Source organism: Ylistrum balloti, unplaced genomic scaffold (genome assembly GCF_031769215.1).
Source record: "Ylistrum balloti isolate Yb309-2 unplaced genomic scaffold, AGI_CSIRO_Ybal_v1 Utg369618, whole genome shotgun sequence".
In the NCBI taxonomy this organism is placed as follows: domain Eukaryota; kingdom Metazoa; phylum Mollusca; class Bivalvia; order Pectinida; family Pectinidae; genus Ylistrum; species Ylistrum balloti.
This window is the reverse complement of record NW_026781890.1, coordinates 1,518,596-1,540,024: the sequence shown is the minus strand read 5'-3', so window position 1 is coordinate 1,540,024 and position 21,429 is coordinate 1,518,596. Positions and strand designations below refer to the sequence as shown.

Below are 21,429 nucleotides of genomic sequence, written 5' to 3'. Positions count from 1 at the left end.
CAGTGATGTTATAAATACATAATTGATAGAGCTTCATTATTTCATACAATGTAAATATAAGATAGGGTAATTACAAGGATATACCTTTTGTAAAATTCTATACAAAATAAAAAAATGACGATATGATGACTATTACCTGGCTGGTGTATGTCAATTTTGTCTGTGATGCAAGTAATGATAAGTATCCAACATTGTTGTTCTGATAGTTGGTGTGTTTATATATATACAAACTAATATTTACATGGCACATGAACCTTCTAAACACAGACATAAAATTTTTAAAATCTATGAATACTGACTGAATAGGTATATTTCATATGTATATATTTCTATGTTCAGTGCGACTATTGCTATATGGAGTGCAGTCATGCAGACAATTTTATCTATCCTGCTAGTTCAGGAATATTATCTGTGGCGTTTGTACATGTGTCGGTGCTTCCAGGGGATAGCCATATGTTAGCAGTAGATCAGATATGTCAGGATTTGCGTTGATCATGAAGTCCTGTAGGTTTACAACCACTGGACTTTAAATAGTTTATAGAAGTACAGGCAGTCTTCAAGCAATCTCTAAACAGCAACAAACCAGTAAATCCCTTGTCTGTTTTCAGTGAATGCCATATTCCTTGAAACACTGCTTTTTCCTTCATTAAGTCAATGTTATCAGAATTGCCTTTTTTTTTTTGTTGGAAACAATTGAATATTGCTTTGTCAGTGAATATTATTTTTAACACAATTATGACAGATTTTGAAAATTGTCAAAGGTATAGCTACCATGGAGATATAGTCAAGATTATTATGCTACAGTGGTAGTAATCTACTGGTGGAAACACAATGTTAAGGAGTGTCAAAGCCACCTGATGTGTCTGTGTGTTTTATAACGAATATTGTACCTTAGAGAAACAAATTATAGCCGAAAGTTGCTGAGTGATATATTTTAGTTTTGTTTGTGTTTAATTTACTGCTTTGTGTAAAACTGTGGGTGTATTGACACTTTTCGTGAAAGCCATGCTGACTGACAAAAGACACTGTTTCATTAAGAAATTGTGCATACACACTTTCAGGTACTAATGGCATTTCTTTTGGAAAGATCTTGCCTTACATAATATCTGCTTGCTAAACATGAATAAATTAAATTTTGTGCATGTCAGCATTTTCAGCCTGTAGATAAATCAACATGATGATTTTTTATTGCCACTAAAATCAATACTTTGTCAGGTGAAATTACAGACATGGGAACCTAATTAAAATCACTATTCAGACTTCACTAAAATAATCATAAATGAAAAATGAGTAACAATTAACAATTTGGTTATATAGAAGTGCTGCCTTTTGGATTGGGACGTTTGGTTCACCAGTGAAATAGTGTGGTAGAACATGACTGTATTCATTGATTTTATCTGTCTGTGGTGTAGTACTAGGTTCGGTGGTCCAGGTGATGCCAAATGTATATTTGGATAGAAACACAAAGAGGCGTTAGAAAGATTGTAGAACTGGCTATTTAGACTTCTCTCTAGTTCAAGTTTACCTGTCATAATAAATATTTTGTGACCCCCACAGATATTGTTCATCATCGATCAATGATCTTAAATAGTTTATCACAAAAGAAGGGTTCATATGCCAAAGAAATTCATCAGTGACTAGTCGAAGTTGATGGTGAGCAGCTGTGTTTAAATATGGATGCAACCTAGGAGAAAATAACCCACTCTCTCAAGTTGACCTGCTGATGCTATCACAAAGGAAATGATCAATGAAACTGCAAAGGCCTTAGTATTGAATGAGGACAGAATCTAGGCCAATGAGATAGCTAGGGAGTGTGTGATTTCCAATGGGTTTTTTTTAAAAGAATTTTTTGTATGTAATTTTTCATCAAAGGTAGAGATGGTAAGATGGGTTTCCAGGACTAAGTCCCTGCACAAACACAAGTAATGAATTGTAAGTTTGCGCTTCTCAATCACTTACATGTGTGATCTAGATATATATAAGTAAATGGCCCCTATTGTCAGAAATTAAAAATTCCATTTATGTCGAACCAGCTTGTTGCTAAACTATCATAGAGATTATCAAGTTTGTAGGTAAAAAACAGTCTGCGGTAAAATTGGTTCACTGAGGACTAAAATGGGAACTTAAGAAATCAAAGTATGGTCTGTTGCTACAATATACTTCATTCTATAAGCTTTTCAACCTCTACATGTGCATGCATATTGTTTAGTAAAGGCATTCACTATTGTTTACAACATTAACAAATACTTAATTCTGCATGTGGACTTAGATTAATCTTTAATTTGATTTGATAGAAAAGGATAACATTATGAAAAAAAATAATGATAATGAAAGAAGAAAAAAATTATTTGAATGTTCATAAACTAATGAAATATTTTGAGGTTTAAATGTTAGACTGTGATAGAGAAATTCACTTTCTAATGAGAAAAACACCAGTGATGGGATGGTGGAGGTTTTGGGATGAATTAGTAGATACAGCAGCTGTGACAGAGAAGACGGGTGACAGGGATTTAGTTACTGTATATGGTTCAGACAGGCATACATCTGTCCGTTGGGAAATTTCCGTGATGATGGGCGACAGAGCTTAAGTTTTAACAGTTGTGTTAACTGTCATATGGTTATGATGTTTCCTTGCTGTACAAGTATAATGTAAGTTTACAAGTCAAATGTTTGCGATTTCACCACCACCCTGACCTTCTGTTAAGTTTCTGTTAAGTCATATATGAAATTCGGTGACATACAATGCTTGAATTCGCTGGTGAATCACAATAATATCTTTTGAACTTGTCTGGTTGCTTCGGACACCATACTGGAAGTTTACAATAGCCTTTTGCATCCTGGGATCGATACCTGGGGTACCATATTACAAGGATGATCTCTACCCTTCTTCAATGGTATATTTATGTATATTTATATATTGTATCAATTTGGTCATTGTGATATACATATGTAGGTAACAGAGAATAATTTTCCACCAAGTTGTGATATCTACAGCTGCCCCTTAGCTTCGTAGAAAGTACATTAAAAAAAAAGATTCCAGCTGTCACCCAAAGCCCACCCCCACCCCTTATCCCCATCCCACCCCTACCCCACACCCACCCCTACCTCGTCTACATTCCTTTATTTTTAAAGAATGTTTAAAGACGGACTAAGATATGTCAAAAGCAGGTTTAAGCATGGACTGTTAATTCAGATATGTTGACTTTTTATCATCATTTCAATGTTACAACATTGATATAGCAAGACGTGACGTAAGTCCATGAAATGAGTCTAAGCGTATATAGATGACCACTTCAGACAAACCGATATTTTGTATACAAATAGAGCTCAATGTACCATGACGACAGTTGTAATATATGACCCCTGTTACATAATTACCACAGATGTTACCAGCACAGGTACACAGACCAGTGAACATCTTGCATATTACCTGTATTATAAGACCTATCAACTAAATAGAAGGACTTAATGTATGAGTATATCAAATTATGTGGTTACCCCAGGTAAGGGCAGGTCTGCAAACAAAAATGCAGGCATTTCAACCTAAACGCTAGGAAAATGGGGGAAGGTAGAAGAGAATGTCTTATTTCTTGTCTTTACTGTTGATATTTAGGTAAAGACTTTTGAGATTAATATTTTCTTCAAAATTGTCAAAAAATCCATTAATGTACAGTCATTTACCTGCAACATAGCCTTTTAGGTCTAAAGTCAATTATTATATAACAGATAAACACAGAAAAGTATATTTTCAAACACATGCTGCACAAGTCTTGCATTCATTCAGGAAAAGGTCAAATTAGACTAAGTGGATTGTTCTTTAAGAAATCAATGTTAAACGTAATTTTTTATTTGAATATTTCGATGAATGTAATATATGAGTTTTTACAAAAGTGAAGTGGATTTCAAAATGTAATTGTGCTAAAACTTTCCCTATGTATTGGGACGAATAAGTAATCTTGTAACTCATAGATATGCTTCAATAACCCAAATGAGAGACCTATTTTAATAAATAATAAATCTGTAGTTGGGAGCCAATAATAGTGTCCAGTCTTGCTAGTTATCATCATGCTATTAAACACTTAATCCTGATGATGTTGACATTGTTGCTTGTAAGTAAATCTTTGAATCCTTCCTGTTTCAGTTGTGTTTACTAGATAGTGATAATATCAATTAGGGCAGCTTAGCAGAATCTTTTATCTTTCCTAAATGCAAAGCCCCTATAACGACTCAAAATGTGTATGCTCCCTACTTTGGACTATTAATTTTTCAAGGGAAACTGTGCACATGATGCAGATTTTTACAGTTTCTAAACAAATCAGTCAAAACCTGTTGTAAAGTTTCAATGTTGTTCTGGGTTCATCATCTAATGCCAATACCAGTGGCAACCTGTTGATTTTGAACTGTCATTTGTTTCCATAGAGCATACATTTTGTGGGAATTTCTCTGATTGGATGGAAAAGATATAAAAGAGTTCAAATTGTTGTTAATCATCTTCCTATTTTCTGTAAAAGTCTTTGTTTCCCATGTGTTGTTAATCATCTTCCTATTTTCTGTAAAAGTCTTTGTTTCCCATGTGTTGTTAATCATCTTCCTATTTTCTGTAAAAGTCTTTGTTTCCCATGTGTTGTTAATCATCTTCCTATTTTCTGTAAAAGTCTTTGTTTCCCATGTGTTGTTAATCATCTTCCTATTTTCTGTAAAAGTCTCTTCCTATTTTCTGTAAAAGTCTTTGTTTCCCATGTGTTGTTAATCATCTTCCTATTTTCTGTAAAAGTCTTTGTTTCCCATGTGTTGTTAATCATCTTCCTATTTTCTGTAAAAGTCTTTGTTTCCCATGTGTTGTTAATCCTTCCTATGTGTTGTTATGTGTTGTTAATCATCTTCCTATTTTCTGTTAATCATCTTCCTATGTGTTGTTAAAGGGTGTTGTTAATCATCTTCCTATTTTCTGGGGGGGGTTATATTTTGTATATTTTTTTCTGCACAGGTTTAACAGTTTGAAGTCCATTTCCATCAGTGACATTTTCTGTGTGGTTCATTGTCTTCTGTAACTTAATATCAGCCTAGGACTATTTCCACACGAAGGTTTTGTCTGTGGGCAGTGGGATGGCTGTAATGCTATATATACAATACCTCCTGACTTTTGATATTATATATTCCTGCTGAAATATGATGATGAACCTTTTATACTTGCTATCATATACATTGTATTTTGCAATACAACCTTATAATAAGCATGTGATGTGTTCTGTTTGCCTTTGGCTCAAAATTTTGTGCAATTTTATGTTGTGTTCCCATGACGACAGGGTCAAGTAAAATGTTAAGTACATGGTATTCATATTACTGGAAGTTTTCATGAATCATAGGTGTGCCTCAGAAGGTTTTAATGATGATATCTCTGGTAAGCAGACAGGGTCTGCTACAAGAATTGTATGATGGACAATTTAGCTCAATGAAACTGCAAATTGGTTGTCATGACAACACTGCCATGTCACCTCAGGCTTGGATAGCACTATAATGATACAAAACAGAATAAGCTTTATGTTGAATCAAATTTGCAATTATGATAATATTTTTAGATCATATATCCTGAACATTATGAGTATCACATATTGAGCACTGGATATATTTAGCTGCTGTCTCTTCTCATTGTGTAGGTCCATAGGTTCAAAATATTAAACATAGATGAGAGAGAATCAAACAGAATTGGACCAGAATTGATCAGTTGTAGTTTTTAGATTCTGTAATTTGCTGGTGGATCATGTTTAGAGAGATTTAATGTTATTTACAATCTACATGTTTGGCCTGCTTCTCATCTGTCATCAGGACAGGCATGTTGGGCCACCCAATATATATAATATTCTTGGAATATTAACAGACCAGAATCACCGTTTTTTTTTTTACAAATCTTCATATACATACCAATCATGTTGCATATACACACTGATGTACTGGTGGAGCTAGAGATTTATCAAAATATTAATGGAATTTATTTTCATAAGTTATATGGTATTAATCATTTCGACTAAATTTATAAATTGAAATGTATTAAAGATTGCATATTCATCTATCTATAGGTTCAAGTTTAAATGTTGATACTAAGTGCAATATTCACAAAGTGCTGCACCCTGATTGATGATCAGAAGGGAGGATGAATTAATAAAACTAGAGTGTTGACCAAAAGAAAAATGTCAGGTTAGGGAGAATAGTTTGAGCCTTGTACAAACAGGTCATAGAACCAATTAATTCACATCTGTCCATTATTTGAACAGTGTAAGATTTATTCTGGTCATATATCATCTCATTAGCAGTTTTGCAATATATGATCATATAATGACGTGTTTGTTCTGTGTCACAATAGTGTATATATTTAGGTTCTTCATACTGATGAATTCACTTTTTGTCACAGATTTTAGTATGGCAATCAGTGTCCTCCAGTAATTGATTTCCTTGATGTGTTTACGAGTAAAATCAGCTCTTAATGAGATCTGCAGTCATCACTGTTTAGTGACAATCCCAATAGACAATCAGGTATCTTCCTTTTGTAGGAAAATAGATAAAATATCACACTCACATGGAACTGATCGAAAATGTTAATTGTCCTTTGTAGTCATGTAATACATACTGTTCTTTTGATGATGATGTTTTAATATTGATGAGTATTATTGACCAAATTTCCGAGTATTAATACTTTGGTACAAAGTTTTGTGCAAAGCTATGCTACCCTGGGTCTTGGCCCCCAGGAGTGGGAAGGATGGGGTCCAATAGAGGAAATAGAGCAAATTCTTTAAAATCCTACCCTTCCTGAAGGAATGACTGGATTTTGTCATAATTTGGTCTGAAGCATTCTTTGGTGAAGGGGAATCAATTTTGTATAATTAAAGGGTCTAAAACCCTTGGGAAGGAGGGGCAGGACCAAAAAGGGAAATGGAGCAAATTCTTTAAAATGCTTCTCCTCCTGTAGGAATGATTTGATTTTGCCCAAATTTTGTCCAAAGCATTCTTTGATGAAGAGAAATTATGTATAGATAGTGGGTCCTTTTCCCCTCTTGGGAAAGAGGGATGAGGCCCAGGAGGGAAAGTTAGAAAAAAAACTCTTTGAAATCCTTGTTCTTCTGTAAGAATGCCTGATTGTTTTCCCAATTTGGTCTGAAGCATGCTTGGATGACGGGGAATTAATTTTGTGTAAATGATAGGTCTTGGCCCTAAGCAGCAGGGCGGAATATTGGAAATTGAGAAAGTTCTCTTAAATTCTTCTTTTACACAAGAATATTGTCCATGTTTCGTCTGGAGCAATTTTTATGAATGATGAATCTGACTTCTATTTGACCATAAAGCTGGAACCTAATAGGGAAATTATTTCAGAAATTATATGTTATATTTATAGAATGAAGTATCATTTTGATAAATTGTGATGGAAACATTGAAACAAAGGATGTTCTTTGTAAATATGATAATAAAAAAACTGTTTTGCTGCAGATGACAATGGGAAGGCTTGAAGACATCCCAGCATTTCCTGAGCCAGAAGGCACCATGCTGAAAAACCATCTCAGACAGGTGAGTGTTGTTGTAATAGTCTCCTTCCGTGTTCTTAAGTATGATCCTTAAAACATGGCTGTGTGATGTGTGTGTAATGAGTAGAAGGGATATTCACTCTGATCAAATTTTCATAATTAATATCTTTTAATTCGATAACTGTTTTAAGATCATTTACATACATGAAAGGTAAATTGTAAAAGGCATTTCTGTGTTGTTTGTTATGATGTTATTTTGAACAATTAAGTCTGTTTAAGTCAAATTAATTCTTCATGGTGTTATTTATTAACATAGCCCTTGTCATGTATGACTTGTGAATCATGTGATTTAGTCAGTATAAAAGTTTCATGATATGATTTAAAGATGAAGCACATGATCTGCTCATGATATCATATATAATTGACCATCTTTGATCATCCATTATGTACATGACATTTCGGGTAGCAGTACAGATGACTGACTTTATCTACATTACAGTCACGTTGATGCTTTTGATGTTTTGAACAGATTAACTGGTATGAGCCATTAATTTGAAAGCATTCAGACAAGATGAATTGTATCCAAACAACGATGAATAAGTGTTTTCAGAGATGACTTCCGATACATATGTGTTATATAAATGAGGGTGGTCTGACAAATTAACTCAACGTTTTGCCTTCATTCTTGTCAATTATAGCTGCATGTCCTGTTTACTAATTACTGATTTCTATAAGGCAGATTCATGGTCACGTAATATCCAGCTGTAATTCTCAGTCTTTATGAGTACAATAGTCATTAAATTTTTAATATAATTCTATCTTTGTTAACAATCAGTATTTTTTGCTTGTAAACACAACCAGTTAAACTGCCTCATCATCAATATCTTCCAGTAAAATTGCCACATAACCAGAATAGCAGCTTTTGATCCTTTTATAATATTTCACAAAAATTCTTATTGGGATGAATATAGCCTGTGCTTTTAGAATTTGAATGGCGTGTAGGAATATTAAAAGAAAAAATAACTTGTTTATGTTACATGATCAACCTGGTGTTTTCGAAATCACAATGAATCGAGCATGACAGCTCTGGGAATAACACAAAACAAAATAAAAACTGTATTTCAGACTTAGTTGACTGTACGATTTCAATTTGAAAGTGCATATTTGAGGTGATGTTTTAAAACAATGCTGTTGTTTTGTGACACTGCAAAACAGTGCTGTTGTTTTGTGACACTGTGAAATAGTACTATTATTTTGAAGGCTTAACATGTGTTTGACATGTATCAATAAACAAACGTAAAACAATTACCCAAATACAAACGTTAACATTCGTAAACGTACACAATGCATGTATTATTCATGGAACCTTTGTCTTTCAGATAAATTTATGAAACTGTAAATACATGTTCTTTCATTTCTGGAATAAACTGCCCTAATAATCTTTATATGAAATGTATATTGATTTAGTGCCAGGTGATCTTCTGTTGTGTGTGTATGTTACAGTTTAAATCTGTATTTGGTTAAAAATAGTAAGGACATGTATACAGAGTGCTGGATATCTGAGGATATAGACAAAGTAAAAAAAAAGAAAAATCACTTAACACTTACAATTGTATGTGATTTCCAGAATCTCTTGTCTTGACATGATGAAGAAGCAACATGAAGCAAACAGTGTTCTAAAAACCTTACATATAGTCATACAGACTAGTCAGTAGGAAGATAGAACTCAGCAAAAATCAAATAGTTATCTGTCTGATACAAAATAACTAGAATTCATATAGATATGGAGTGAGTAGTAACAAAGTCTAGCTGGGAGAATCTCTGATGTTAAAAATCTGCTGTACTGGTGACAGCTGGTCTTGACACTAACTCAGAACCATGATAGGGGCTATATTAAATCATCATTATCATCTATAATAAATCATACCTGTATGTTTGGGTACTAGGACAGAAATCTAATGTAGAACATGGAAGATAAACTCTAACATTAACCAACTTGCTCTTGACACTGCTAATTTGTCTTTTGTGATTTCCAAATAGCTACAAGTTTTGCAGCAATTAACTTCGTAAAACAAATTATATTATGCTATTCTTTTGTCAGTGTTTTTCATCTGACTAACTTTGCAACTATTAAATTAAAGAATTTAATTTTGTCCGTTAAAGAAATGTGTGCCTTTACCCAACTTTTACAGTATACTAGCAGTGGTCAGAGTGTTTGAACTTAGTGTTGAATTCCAGTCAGGTATTACATACTTATATAGATGGCTTTGATCTTAAGTGAGATTTCCTTTCGTATGAGATTCTGTTAAATAGTTCCTTCAAGATTTAATTTCTGCAAGCCTTATTGAGGAAAACTTTAAACTTTGAGGTTCATAGCTATATCTGGTCAAGTTATTGAATAAAGCTGTACATGTATATCTGCATGGTTGCAAGAAAGTTCACTATGATGAAATCATTCTGAGGTCTTCCTGGTACATAAACTCCTGAAACTTGTAGATCTTTATGGAAATAATAATCATGAGAAGCCTTAATCTTTATGCTGCTGTCTTGAAGGAACTGATGTACACACCACCTGCGTTATGACATTTCAGGGAAGAGAAGGAAGTGGGAGTGTAGAATATATTATGAAATATTTACATTTTCTGATTGTGTTCTGTGTTTGGCCTCGTCAACAAAATTGATGTTTACACTTTGGTAAACATTCAGTTTGACAACCTTTCCTACCAGATTGGAAGTAGCTACTTTGCTATTCCATCATTTGTCAGGCTGCTCTGTAAATGTGCATGTAACAGGTCCAATGAATGATGATTATTATTTTATTACAAAACATAATTTTTGTTTAAAAAGCTGTCAAGATGCATTTCTTACAGTTATTTCAACATATGGCACCAAAACATGTTCATTTAAATATTATTAAAAATTGTAGTTTATACACCAGTAAACAAGAAGAAAGAAAAATGTTCTTTCTTAAATAATAAAAAATGCAAAAAAAAAAAAAAAAAAAAACCAGGCCCCTTAAAATGGAAGAGGTTAGTAACACATAATAGACTGATACACATCATGTGGATGTGTATTTCAGGAGTTATTTGCTTACAGTCACTCCTTATGACATGCATGGTTACTTTTGTGTTTTTGTGTGAGTATCTCTGGCCAATAACTCGGTAGTTATGTCCCTCCTGTATTTAGTGTGACATCTGAAATCTTGTTATACCGCTGTAAAGAAGCTTGAAAATATCTGACATACATAGAAGGATTCGAAAGCTTTTACTACTGTAATCATTGATTTTCCTTATACTGTACATGATTGCTAAGGGATCAAAATGTCATTTACATGTTCAGTGTATTAAGGTCTTTTTAAATTTTGTAGATGATTTATATCATAATGAAAATCAAGATTAGACTTAGGCTGAGGTTATTGATAGAATGGTTTGTAAGCCTCAGTAATTTATTTAGGAGTCAATTTGAATAACATCCTTCTGAATTACTTCTCAAGCATGCTGGTACTTGTTCATACAGCTGACTAGACAGACACAACTAGAGTATCTAGTATGAATCAGGCCTTTATTTTCTGGTCATTTTGCTAGCATTATGACACTGAACCCTACCTCATACAGAGTTTACAAACCAAACTTCTCCAATTAAAATGTTGAGTTATCTTTTCATCAAAATCTATTTTCTACCTATCTGGCATGTTTATTTTACCATTTTCTGAAAACATTTCAGAATATGAACACTATGGGTCATGCATTTTGGCCAAAGAGATTTCTTGCCATGTAAGCAATTAACCCAGTAAATTGCAGTAAATCCTGAGATCTGGATGATTTTCCTCTGATTTATCATGCTATTAGATAGAATACTGGTATGCTGGTTACTTTTCAGGCTTTAGCAAGTATGAGTATGACACCACAACCAATCAAAAACCTGGATGCCCTTGCTCAGAATCCAGACACCATGAAAAGACGGGAAAGTTTCTCATCGCAAACGGGGTTCAACCCACTGATTTATGGAAATGATGTCGATTCTGTTGATGTGGCTACACGTGTGGCAATGGTAGGTATAGCCTTAAAAGGTGTTGAAAAAACTTAACTGAAGACAGAAGTATGGATATAATTTTGTTAATTTCAAATACTCTTTTTTAATTGATATTTTTGCTGCATTTCAACACCTATTTGTAATTGATGATATAAAGATAAAGATTCTATTCCATCTTACAGTTTTCCAAACTATAAATTCATTGTGAATAGTTTTTTTAATCTTTAAATAACTTAATTGTCACTTTATTTGGCTAGTGCGATGTATATTTGTCACACTTGATAGATGTATACTATTAACATTAGTTGACTTTTGCTGTGGGCAACAGAGATCAAATGATGCTCAACCAAAGGCAAAGAAAGCTTTTACTATATACATGTAGTAATTTTGTAATAGAGAGGTAAATTTTAAGGAACTTGGTAACATAAAACAATGTAAATTACCCTTAAGTTGTAGATGACACACAAGTTGTAAGATGGTGGATGTAGTTATATAATCAACTTAGAATCAGACAGGGAATTTTGGTTCTTTGAATTTACCTTAAACCATACTTGCTTTTTTGTAATTTATATTCAGTGGATGTAGTCAGATTCAAAAATGTTGATTTGGAAATCACCAATGTTCAAAATTAACATGACTTATTTTGATTTAAAATTAGATCCTTAACATACTTTAGAATTGTAAGTGAATTAACAATTTTGGTTCAGAATATAGTAGATATTATTAATAGAATGATGGAGAATTTGCTGTAAGTAAATATTAATAGTATGATGGAGAATTTGCGGTAAGTAAATATTAATAGTATGATGGAGAATTTGCGGTAAGTAAATATTAATAGTATGATGAAGAATTTGGTTTAAAATCAATTGCTTGCTAGTGAATTTAATTTGTTGACACCTTAGCTAAGGGCAAGAATCAATATTACAGTGAGAATGCAGGTCAGTAGTGGTTATAATGGATTCAGTATAGCAAGGTATTGATTACAACAGCTATGTAAATAAAACAGGCAGGTCTGCAGTATGTGTGTGTTTTCTCAATCACAATTCTGATCTTCTCAAACATCAATAACAGGCAGACAGAATCTAGAAATGGAAGTGAAGGGACCCAGGAAATTAAATCTTTCTTGATAGAAGCAAATGCTAGATGCATTGAAATACACACAGGACTGATTACAGTCTTTTTTAATACAAACTAATACTCAGCAATGAGGACACAAGAAAGCATTTCAGAGTACAAATAAACAAAAGTGCGAGAAACGTAATAACTTTCCTGAATCAATAAGCGGGACTCGTGAAAACTTCTTGTGATACACAAGTCTTTAACATAAAAAAGACAAAAGAAAACTGAAATGTTAACACTCTAACACAGACAAGACTGATGAAAACTGAAATGTTTACACTCTAACACAGACAAGACTGATGAAAACTGAAATGTTTACACTCTTACACAGACAAGACTGATGAAAACTGAAATGTTTACACTCTAACACAGACAAGACTGATGAAAACTGAAATGTTTACACTCTAACACAGACAAGACTGATGAAAACTGAAATGTTTACACTCTAACACAGACAAGACTGATGAAAACTGAAATGTTAACACTCTAACACAGACAAGACTGATGAAAACTGAAATGTTTACACTCTAACACAGACAAGACTGATGAAAACTGAAATGTTTACACTCTAACACAGACAAGACTGATGAAAACTGAAATGTTAACACTCTAACACAGACAAGACTGATGAAAACTGAAATGTTTACACTCTAACACAGACAAGACTGATGAAAACTGAAATGTTAACACTCTAACACAGACAAGACTGATGAAAACTAAAATGTTAACACTCTAACACAGACAAGACTGATGAAAACTGAAATGTTAACACTCTAACACAGACAAGACTGATGAAAACTAAAATGTTAACACTCTAACACAGACAAGACTGATGAAAACTGAAATGTTTACACTCTTACACATACAAGACAATGAGAACTAAAATGTTTACACTCTAACACAGACAGTACCAATTAAAACTGAAATTTTTATGCTTTATTATAGACAGGACCAATCGAAACCTTTCTTGATACATTTGTCCTGAACATGGACAGGGCCAATAGGAACCATTCATGTTACACTTGTCCTGAATATGGACAGGACCAATAGGAACCTTTCATGATACACTTGTCCTGAATATGGACAGGACCAAGGGGAACCTTTAATGATACAATTGTCCTGAACATAGACAGGACAAATGCAAACCTTTCATGATACACTTGTCCTCAACATGGACAGGACCAATAGGAACCTTTCATGATACACTTGTCCTCAACATGGACAGGGGCAATGGAAATCTTTCATGATACACTCGTCCTGAACATAGACAGGACAAATGGAAACCTTTCATGATACACTTGTCCTCAACATGGACAGGACCAATAGGAACCTTTCATGTTACACTTGTCCTCAACATGGACAGGACCAATGGAAATCTTTCATGATACACTCGTCCTGAACATAGACAGGACAAATGGAAACTTTTCATGATATACTTGTCCTGAACATGGACAGGACCAATAGAAACCTTTCATTATACACTTGTCCTGAACATTGACAGGACCAATGGAAACCTTTCATGATACACTTGGCCTGAACATAGACTGGGCCAGTGGAAACCTTTCATGATACACTTGTCCTGAACATAGACTGGGCCAATGAAAACCTTTCATGAAACACTTGTCCTAAATATGGACAGGGCCAATGGAAACCTTTCATGATACACTTGTCCTGAACATTGACAGGACCAATGGGAACCTTTCATGATACACTTGTCCTGAACATAGACTGGGCCATTGGGAACCTTTCATGATACACTTGTCCTTAACATAGTCATGGCCAATTTAAACTATTTACGCTTCACACATACAGGATCAATTAGAACTTCATGTGCTATAACAAGTACAGGACAAATAAATCTTTTCTAATACACTTGGACACTGACATGACCAATGAAATCTTTTCTAATACACTTGGACACTGACATGACCAATGAAATCTTTTCTGATACACTTGGACACTGACATGACCAATGAAATCTTTTCTGATACAATTGTACTCGGACATAACCAATGAAAACTTCATACACTTGGACAAAAACAGGATCAATTACACTTTGCACACAGAAAGGACCAATGAAAACTTCCTACACTTTTAACATAGATAGGACCAATGATAAAATCTCTGATAAAGTTGAACACAAACAGGATCAATAAAATTTTGTTGATATGCTCAAACATGGATATGGAGTCCATGAAAATCTTGTACACAGGCAGGCATAGAAAGGACCAATGGAAACCTCTCCTGATGCACTCAAACATGTAGATATTATTACCATTAATGAAACCCTATCCTGATACATCAGCTTACACAAGACTAATGAGATCTTTCCTCATAGATAAAACACAGACAGGACCAATAAACATTTTTTGATATATAAAGAACCTCTGAAAACCATTCTCTGATATGAAAAGCACTGATAAACACAAACATACCGAGGTACCACCTCTATAACTGTACATATAGCTCTCCATGCCATTGCCATTGTACATAAGTCAAGAATTCTTTACATTATTATAGAGTTATGAATTTCTGAAGTAAAATAAAAAATACTTTTACTATCATATACGAGGAAATAAATGTTCAGTACGTATAAAGTTTCCGTTTGGATCTTTATTATTATTGAAAAACTTTATTTTATGTAACTGTAATAGTTGTGTGGGTACATATATATAATTCTAATTATAGGTTAAGTCACTCATTAAGTCTAATAAAGGTGGAACACATCCATCAACCAGGCACTATTTCCACATTGTATCATCACTTAATGGTAGGCAGGTGGTTAATACTGGTTTATAGGCCTTTTATAACTTTCCTTATGTTTTGACATTTTGTATGTGTCTCGCTTGTGGCAAATGTTACTTGTTCTTTTTGGAATTACTAGGTAGATTGAATTTGGAACTCTTTTTGTAAAGGAGTAGGTTTTTAGTAGATTGTACTGTATGTAATGCCTTCTTACTTACATGTACATTTTTTTAAATACTTCTTTATGCTTGTTTCAGATAAGGTTCTTCAATTCTTCAAACACACTTGGAAATTTCACAGAACACACAAGGACGCTGCGACTTTACCCTCGACCAGTGGTGGCCTTTCAGATGTACAGCTTCTTAAAGTCACGACCGTCACGCACACACTTTACTGCTAGACTGGCACGCACACAGGTAATATTAATAAAAGATGTATGTTTTTAACACACTTGATCTTCAGTTTGTAAACTAATTTATGCAGGATCTGGTTTCATTTCAAAAACTTTCCAATGGAAAACAACATTTATAATCATCAGTCAATTTTGACATTCCTGTGGTTGCTATCAAGACATAACTACATGAGTTTTAATTATCAATTCGTAATATTAGCCAAACATTTTTAAAAGTCTAGACCAAACAAAATGTGTGATCCTATTGCACAGTTTTATGTACAATACTGTATGGTGCATTTGTGTGTACAATATGCATTTGTTGGAATTTGTGCATTACCACAACTGTACATAATTTTACCTGTAAAGCAGAGTTATTTTACATCCTAAAACACAATTCTCTACTTGTGATTTCATTACCGTGGTAATCTACTGATAAATTCTCAGCATCAATTTAAGTCCTTCACACTTGATATCTGTCAATAAACACTTGATATCAGTCAATAATCTTTTATTTCCAGGCTGTTGAGTACTATGCAGAATGGTCACTTTGCCCTAAGAATGTGGTATTCCTTCGAGTACAAACATCAGTATTTGACCCTCTGCTGATAGGGGACAAGCCAAAATGGTACGCACACCAGTTACAGAGCTTGGAATTTAAAGTCTATGATGACAACTCCTCACTTGGTGCAGCTGTCACCTCCTCCATGGACATTGTCAGCGATGACAACCCTACAGGTAATGGTGTTGTAAAGTGATGACAAAATAACAAACTCTACAGTATACAATAACTTGCTTTGCTGTGTCGTTGTTGTGAACTTAAACCTTTTTATTGGCAATTAAGTGGGATCTGAACAATTAGGGAAAGATTGAGTTGCCAAACACTCCCTTTGTGGTTATTAACTGGAAAACCTTGCCCCTCAGTTGAGATGTTTGCTTGTTGATAGTGTTGGTAGATATTATGTTTTGTTAGATGACTGATGAACTGGAAAACCTTGCCCCTCAGTTGAGATGTTTGCTTGATAGTGTTTGTAGATATTCTGTTTTGTTAGAGGACTGATGAACTACTTTATATTTTGATAGATGAGAGTGGCAGTGACAGTGATGGAGCCGAGAGTACCAGTTCGTCTTATTCTTCACTCAGTGATTTTGTCACAGACATGGTGAACAGTGAAATAGATGGAGAGCCACCTTGTATGTATCACTTGCTAATGTTATATATCACTATTATTGTAACATCATAAAGGTAAAGCTAAAGCATGTCTACGTAAAGTTCAGTATAATCACAGGATTTGTGTGGTAGTCAGAAATATCATCTAACCTTTATTGTGAATAATAACATTCTTTCAATGGGAGATTTCATAAATTTCAGAAAATTGATGAATTGAAATTATGGTGTTCAAAATTGATTGAGCATACAAAATAGAAAAAGGGTTTCTGTTGCTGTAACTGTCCATTTCATGAAAAGAAACCAGGATTTCTGTAGTATTTTGTAAGTTTAAATATGGATCTATTTGAAATACATTACTGATAAAATAATGTAGACATATTTTGAGTCTCAATTTTATGAGATGATGTCCTGTTTTCAGGTTTTGTACCAGAAAATCAAGTGTTGTCCGTTGATGAATCCAAGGTTTACACACCTCCGAACAAGCTTCACCTACCAGACACTCCAGTAACCACTAGTGATTCAGCATTTTCCATGCAGGAAAGTGACCTGAGCAGCTCAGAATCCTCCAGTCCCACTTACAGCAGGGAGATCCCTGGGTCAGAGCGAATCTCTCACGTGCTCGATAATGGGGTCAGTCATAGTTCAGAACGGATCACACAGGTTGACAACAAGGTCAGTCAGTTAGACTTTCAAGGCAAAGATGACAAACTAATCGTGTTTAGAGGAATTAAATGCCGTGGCATTTATTTTTAGATTGAGAACACTGTTTGAGACTGTATTGTCAAATGATTATTCTGTGATTGCTAAGGAAATGTGGTCACTAAAATATCCCACGACGTGTAGTTTAAAAAAGAAATATCATTTGATGCATTATTCCAAAGAATTGTTGTGGGTACTGATTTACTTAGTAAATAACATTTATCCTAAATATGTCATGTATTGTTTTACAGGTTGCTCAAGATCTGTTCAAGTATGACTCGGGGAATGTGACCCCTACCAGCAGATATATGACCAGGTATGTGATTTTCCTTGGTCCCAACAGTATTAGTGACCAGTGACGAAAAGTTTGTCATGGTGAATAGCTTGTCTGACACAAATTGTTGGGATTGCTGCCATCAAAGTTGTCACTGAACAACATATATCTCAAGAATTGTAGGGTAGGGTTATGGCATTTTGTCAACTGATATTTGTGATACAGCCTAAAAATATTGCAAAACAATATTTTGCTTTTGAAGTTCCATGGCCATTTCACCACTAGATGTTTCTACTATCTATTAGTAGAGAGGTTTGAGAATCTAAGAAAAAAGTTAAGACACTAGATCAATATTAGATTTGTAAGGATGTATAACATCATAGATATCTTGCTAACACCTGCTATTGCTGTCTTTCTCTGCCCAGTCCAAGTGACAGCTGGTAGACTTATTGAGTCTAGAAACTTTCAGTCATAACTTTCAGGGCTGTGAATATTGATGTAAACACTAATCTTGTATTTTTTGGGTACTTCAGTCGTTCAGAGAGTGTAGGATCAGCCAACAGTACACCAGAGTTACCAAAGCGACCGCCATTGCAGCCCCTCTCTCGTAGCATCAATTCTGCATTTGAAGCATATGAGAAAGCACCTGCATACCGATCCCTGGACAAGAACAATCCAGCATCAGGGGTGGAGGGTAAGAGTGCACCTAATGGAGGATCTCGGCCTCGCCTTCCCAGTGTCCCAGGGCAGCAGTCAAGACATCTTAGTCCTGGCTTTAAGGTATAGTACCTAGCTAGATTAGTTAATTAGTTTGTATCATACTTAGAAGCCTCAGGCATAGACATAATTACTTCTATACACAGAGATCACATTTTTAGAAATAAATAGACATTAATTGTACAAAATAAACAAAGAGTATTTTTTTAAACATAGTTAAGGTCAGCTTTTTGAGACATGAAAACAATTTGTAGGTAGCATTATATCTGGATAATTTTGATTTCTTGCTACAAGGGATAATTTTGATTTCTTGCTACAAGGGATAATTTTGATTTCTTGCTACAAGGGATAATTTTGATTTCTTGCTACAAGGGATAATTTTGATTTCTTGCTACAAGGGATAATTTTGAACTCTTGCTACAAGGGATAATTTTGAACTCTTGCTACAAGGGATAATTTTGATTTTTTGCTACAAGGGATAATTTTGATTTCTTGCTACAAGGGATAATTTTGAACTCTTGCTACAAGGGATAATTTTGATTTCTTGCTACAAGGGATAATTTTGATTTCTTGCTACAAGGGATAATTTTGATTTCTTGCTACAAGGGATAATTTTGATTACTTGCCACAAGGGATAATTTTGATTTCTTGCTACAAGGGATAATTTTGAACTCTTGCTACAAGGGATAATTTTGATTTCTTGCTACAAGGGATAATTTTGAACTCTTGCTACAAGGGATAATTTTGATTTCTTGCTACAAGGGATAATTTTGATTTCTTGCTACAAGGGATAATTTTAGACTTAAGGTAGATTGATATCTATATAATTATCATTCACAGACAATACCTACAGACAAAGACAACCAATCAGATCGTGCCTCCACACCTTCTTCTCTGATCTCAACTATTAGTAACGAGCTCAACGACATGGCACAATCTGCCTCCAACACTATGTCCGAACTCTTTGGTAAGTGAAAACATAAAAACACATGACTGGTTTAAATTGTAAGCTGTTGTGTACTGATTTGCAGTAGATGTGTGTGATGTTTACATTGTATGAATACCATTATGTCTTATATATTGTCTTCATATTTAGATTTCTGTTGATTATCCCTCTTTATCGTCTTAAAGTTCCAATAATTTCCATATGTTAATCATAATTCAGTAATAATATTATCCTACAACACAATATTTCTGTTGATGATTTACTAACACTATTTGGCACTGAATATTGCTTCATTACACAAATTTAATGTAGAATTCTTCTGTATCTGAATATTCTAACCCACTTTAGAGACACTGGAGTTATAAAAATAACATAGAAATTTTGTTTAAGGATTTGTTTGTAGCATTGTATTAATTTCTGTTGATTGCAGAATCAGAACAAGAAGGTAACATATACTATATGTTAATGATACTAATGATCAAATCAGGAAGGAAAAAAATGTCATAGAAACAGAAATATACAACACAATTGTGAACATTATGATCATAGATTGGAACATGTAGTGGGTTACAGTGCCAAATTACTATAAAGTGAAAGCTCCGAGGTGAACATTATGATCATAGATTGGAACATGTAGTGGGTTACAGTGCCAAATTACTATAAAGTGAAAGCTCCGAGGTATTGCTACTTTACAACACAATTCTGAACATTATGATCATAGATTGGAACATGTAGTGGGTTACAGTGCCAAATTACTATAAAGTGAAAGCTCTTAGGTATTGCTACTTTGCCAGACAGTGGGATCACAGGTGCTTGATGAGGGTAGGGTACTGAATGTGTTGGTAGGTATTACCACTTAAAGCCAGACAATAGGAACACAGGTGTTTGATGAGGGTAGGGTACTGAATGTGTTGGTAGGTATTACCACTTAAAGCCAGACAATAGGAACACAGGTGTTTGATGAGGGTAGGGTACTGAATGTGTTGGTAGGTATTACCACTTAAAGCCAGACAATAGGAACACAGGTGTTTGATGAGGGTAGGGTACTGAATGTGTTGGTAGGTATTACCACTTAAAGCCAGACAATAGGAACACAGGTGTTTGATGAGGGTAGGGTACTGAGTGTGTTGGTAGGTATTACCACTTAAAGCCAGACAATAGGAACACAGGTGTTTGATGAGGGTAGGGAGCTGAGTGTGTTGGTAGGTATTATTGCTTAAAGCCAGACAATAGGAACACAGGTGCTTGATGAGGGTAGGGTACTGAGTGTGTTGGTAGGTATTACTGCTTAAAGCCAGACAATAGGAACACAGGTGCTTAATGAGGGTGGGGTACTGAGTGTGTTGGTAGGTATTACTGCTTAAAGCCAGCCAATAGAAACACAGGTGCTTAATGAGGGTAGGGTACCGAGTGTTGGTAGATATTGTATTTTAACCAGACACTGGGAATACAGGTGCTTGATGAGGGTAAAATACTGAGTGGTTTTGTAGGTATTACTATACAGTATGTGAATTTGGGAACACAGGTGCTTGATAAGGGAAGGATACTGAGTGTGTTGGCAGGCAGTACAATTAATGTTCAACAGTATCACCACTGATCCAGACAAAAGGAACACAGTTGCTTGAGGCTTGAGTGGTACTGAGAATGTTGCAGAATTTGCATGCCTCGTGCATGTATCAATGTTTAACATGTGAAATCTGGTCATATGAATAGTATCATTATGGATGTATTTTGTGATTCTATGATGAAGTCATCCCAAACTGTCCCAGGATATATAAAGTTTATGATGGTGAATTTGTGAATATTTGTATATGTTCCTAA

The 21,429-nt window shown here is 34.4% G+C and overlaps 1 protein-coding gene across 3 annotated transcripts in view; it reads left to right on the top strand.

Moving 5' to 3' along the window:
• Positions 1-21,429, top strand: part of LOC132549243 (MAP kinase-activating death domain protein-like) — a 72,083-nt gene that overhangs the window by 21,067 nt on the left and 29,587 nt on the right. For 2 of the 3 annotated variants that reach the window (XM_060213176.1, XM_060213160.1), the window contains exons 7-16: positions 7,480-7,557; positions 11,394-11,564; positions 15,668-15,826; positions 16,323-16,539; positions 16,885-16,995; positions 17,391-17,644; positions 17,923-17,987; positions 18,479-18,725; positions 19,503-19,629; positions 20,039-20,053. In XM_060213176.1, the coding sequence (XP_060069159.1) occupies positions 7,480-7,557; positions 11,394-11,564; positions 15,668-15,826; positions 16,323-16,539; positions 16,885-16,995; positions 17,391-17,644; positions 17,923-17,987; positions 18,479-18,725; positions 19,503-19,629; positions 20,039-20,053 (1,444 nt within the window). The remainder of the gene's footprint in view (positions 1-7,479; positions 7,558-11,393; positions 11,565-15,667; positions 15,827-16,322; positions 16,540-16,884; positions 16,996-17,390; positions 17,645-17,922; positions 17,988-18,478; positions 18,726-19,502; positions 19,630-20,038; positions 20,054-21,429) is intronic. The other variant, XM_060213168.1, reaches the window with a different exon arrangement.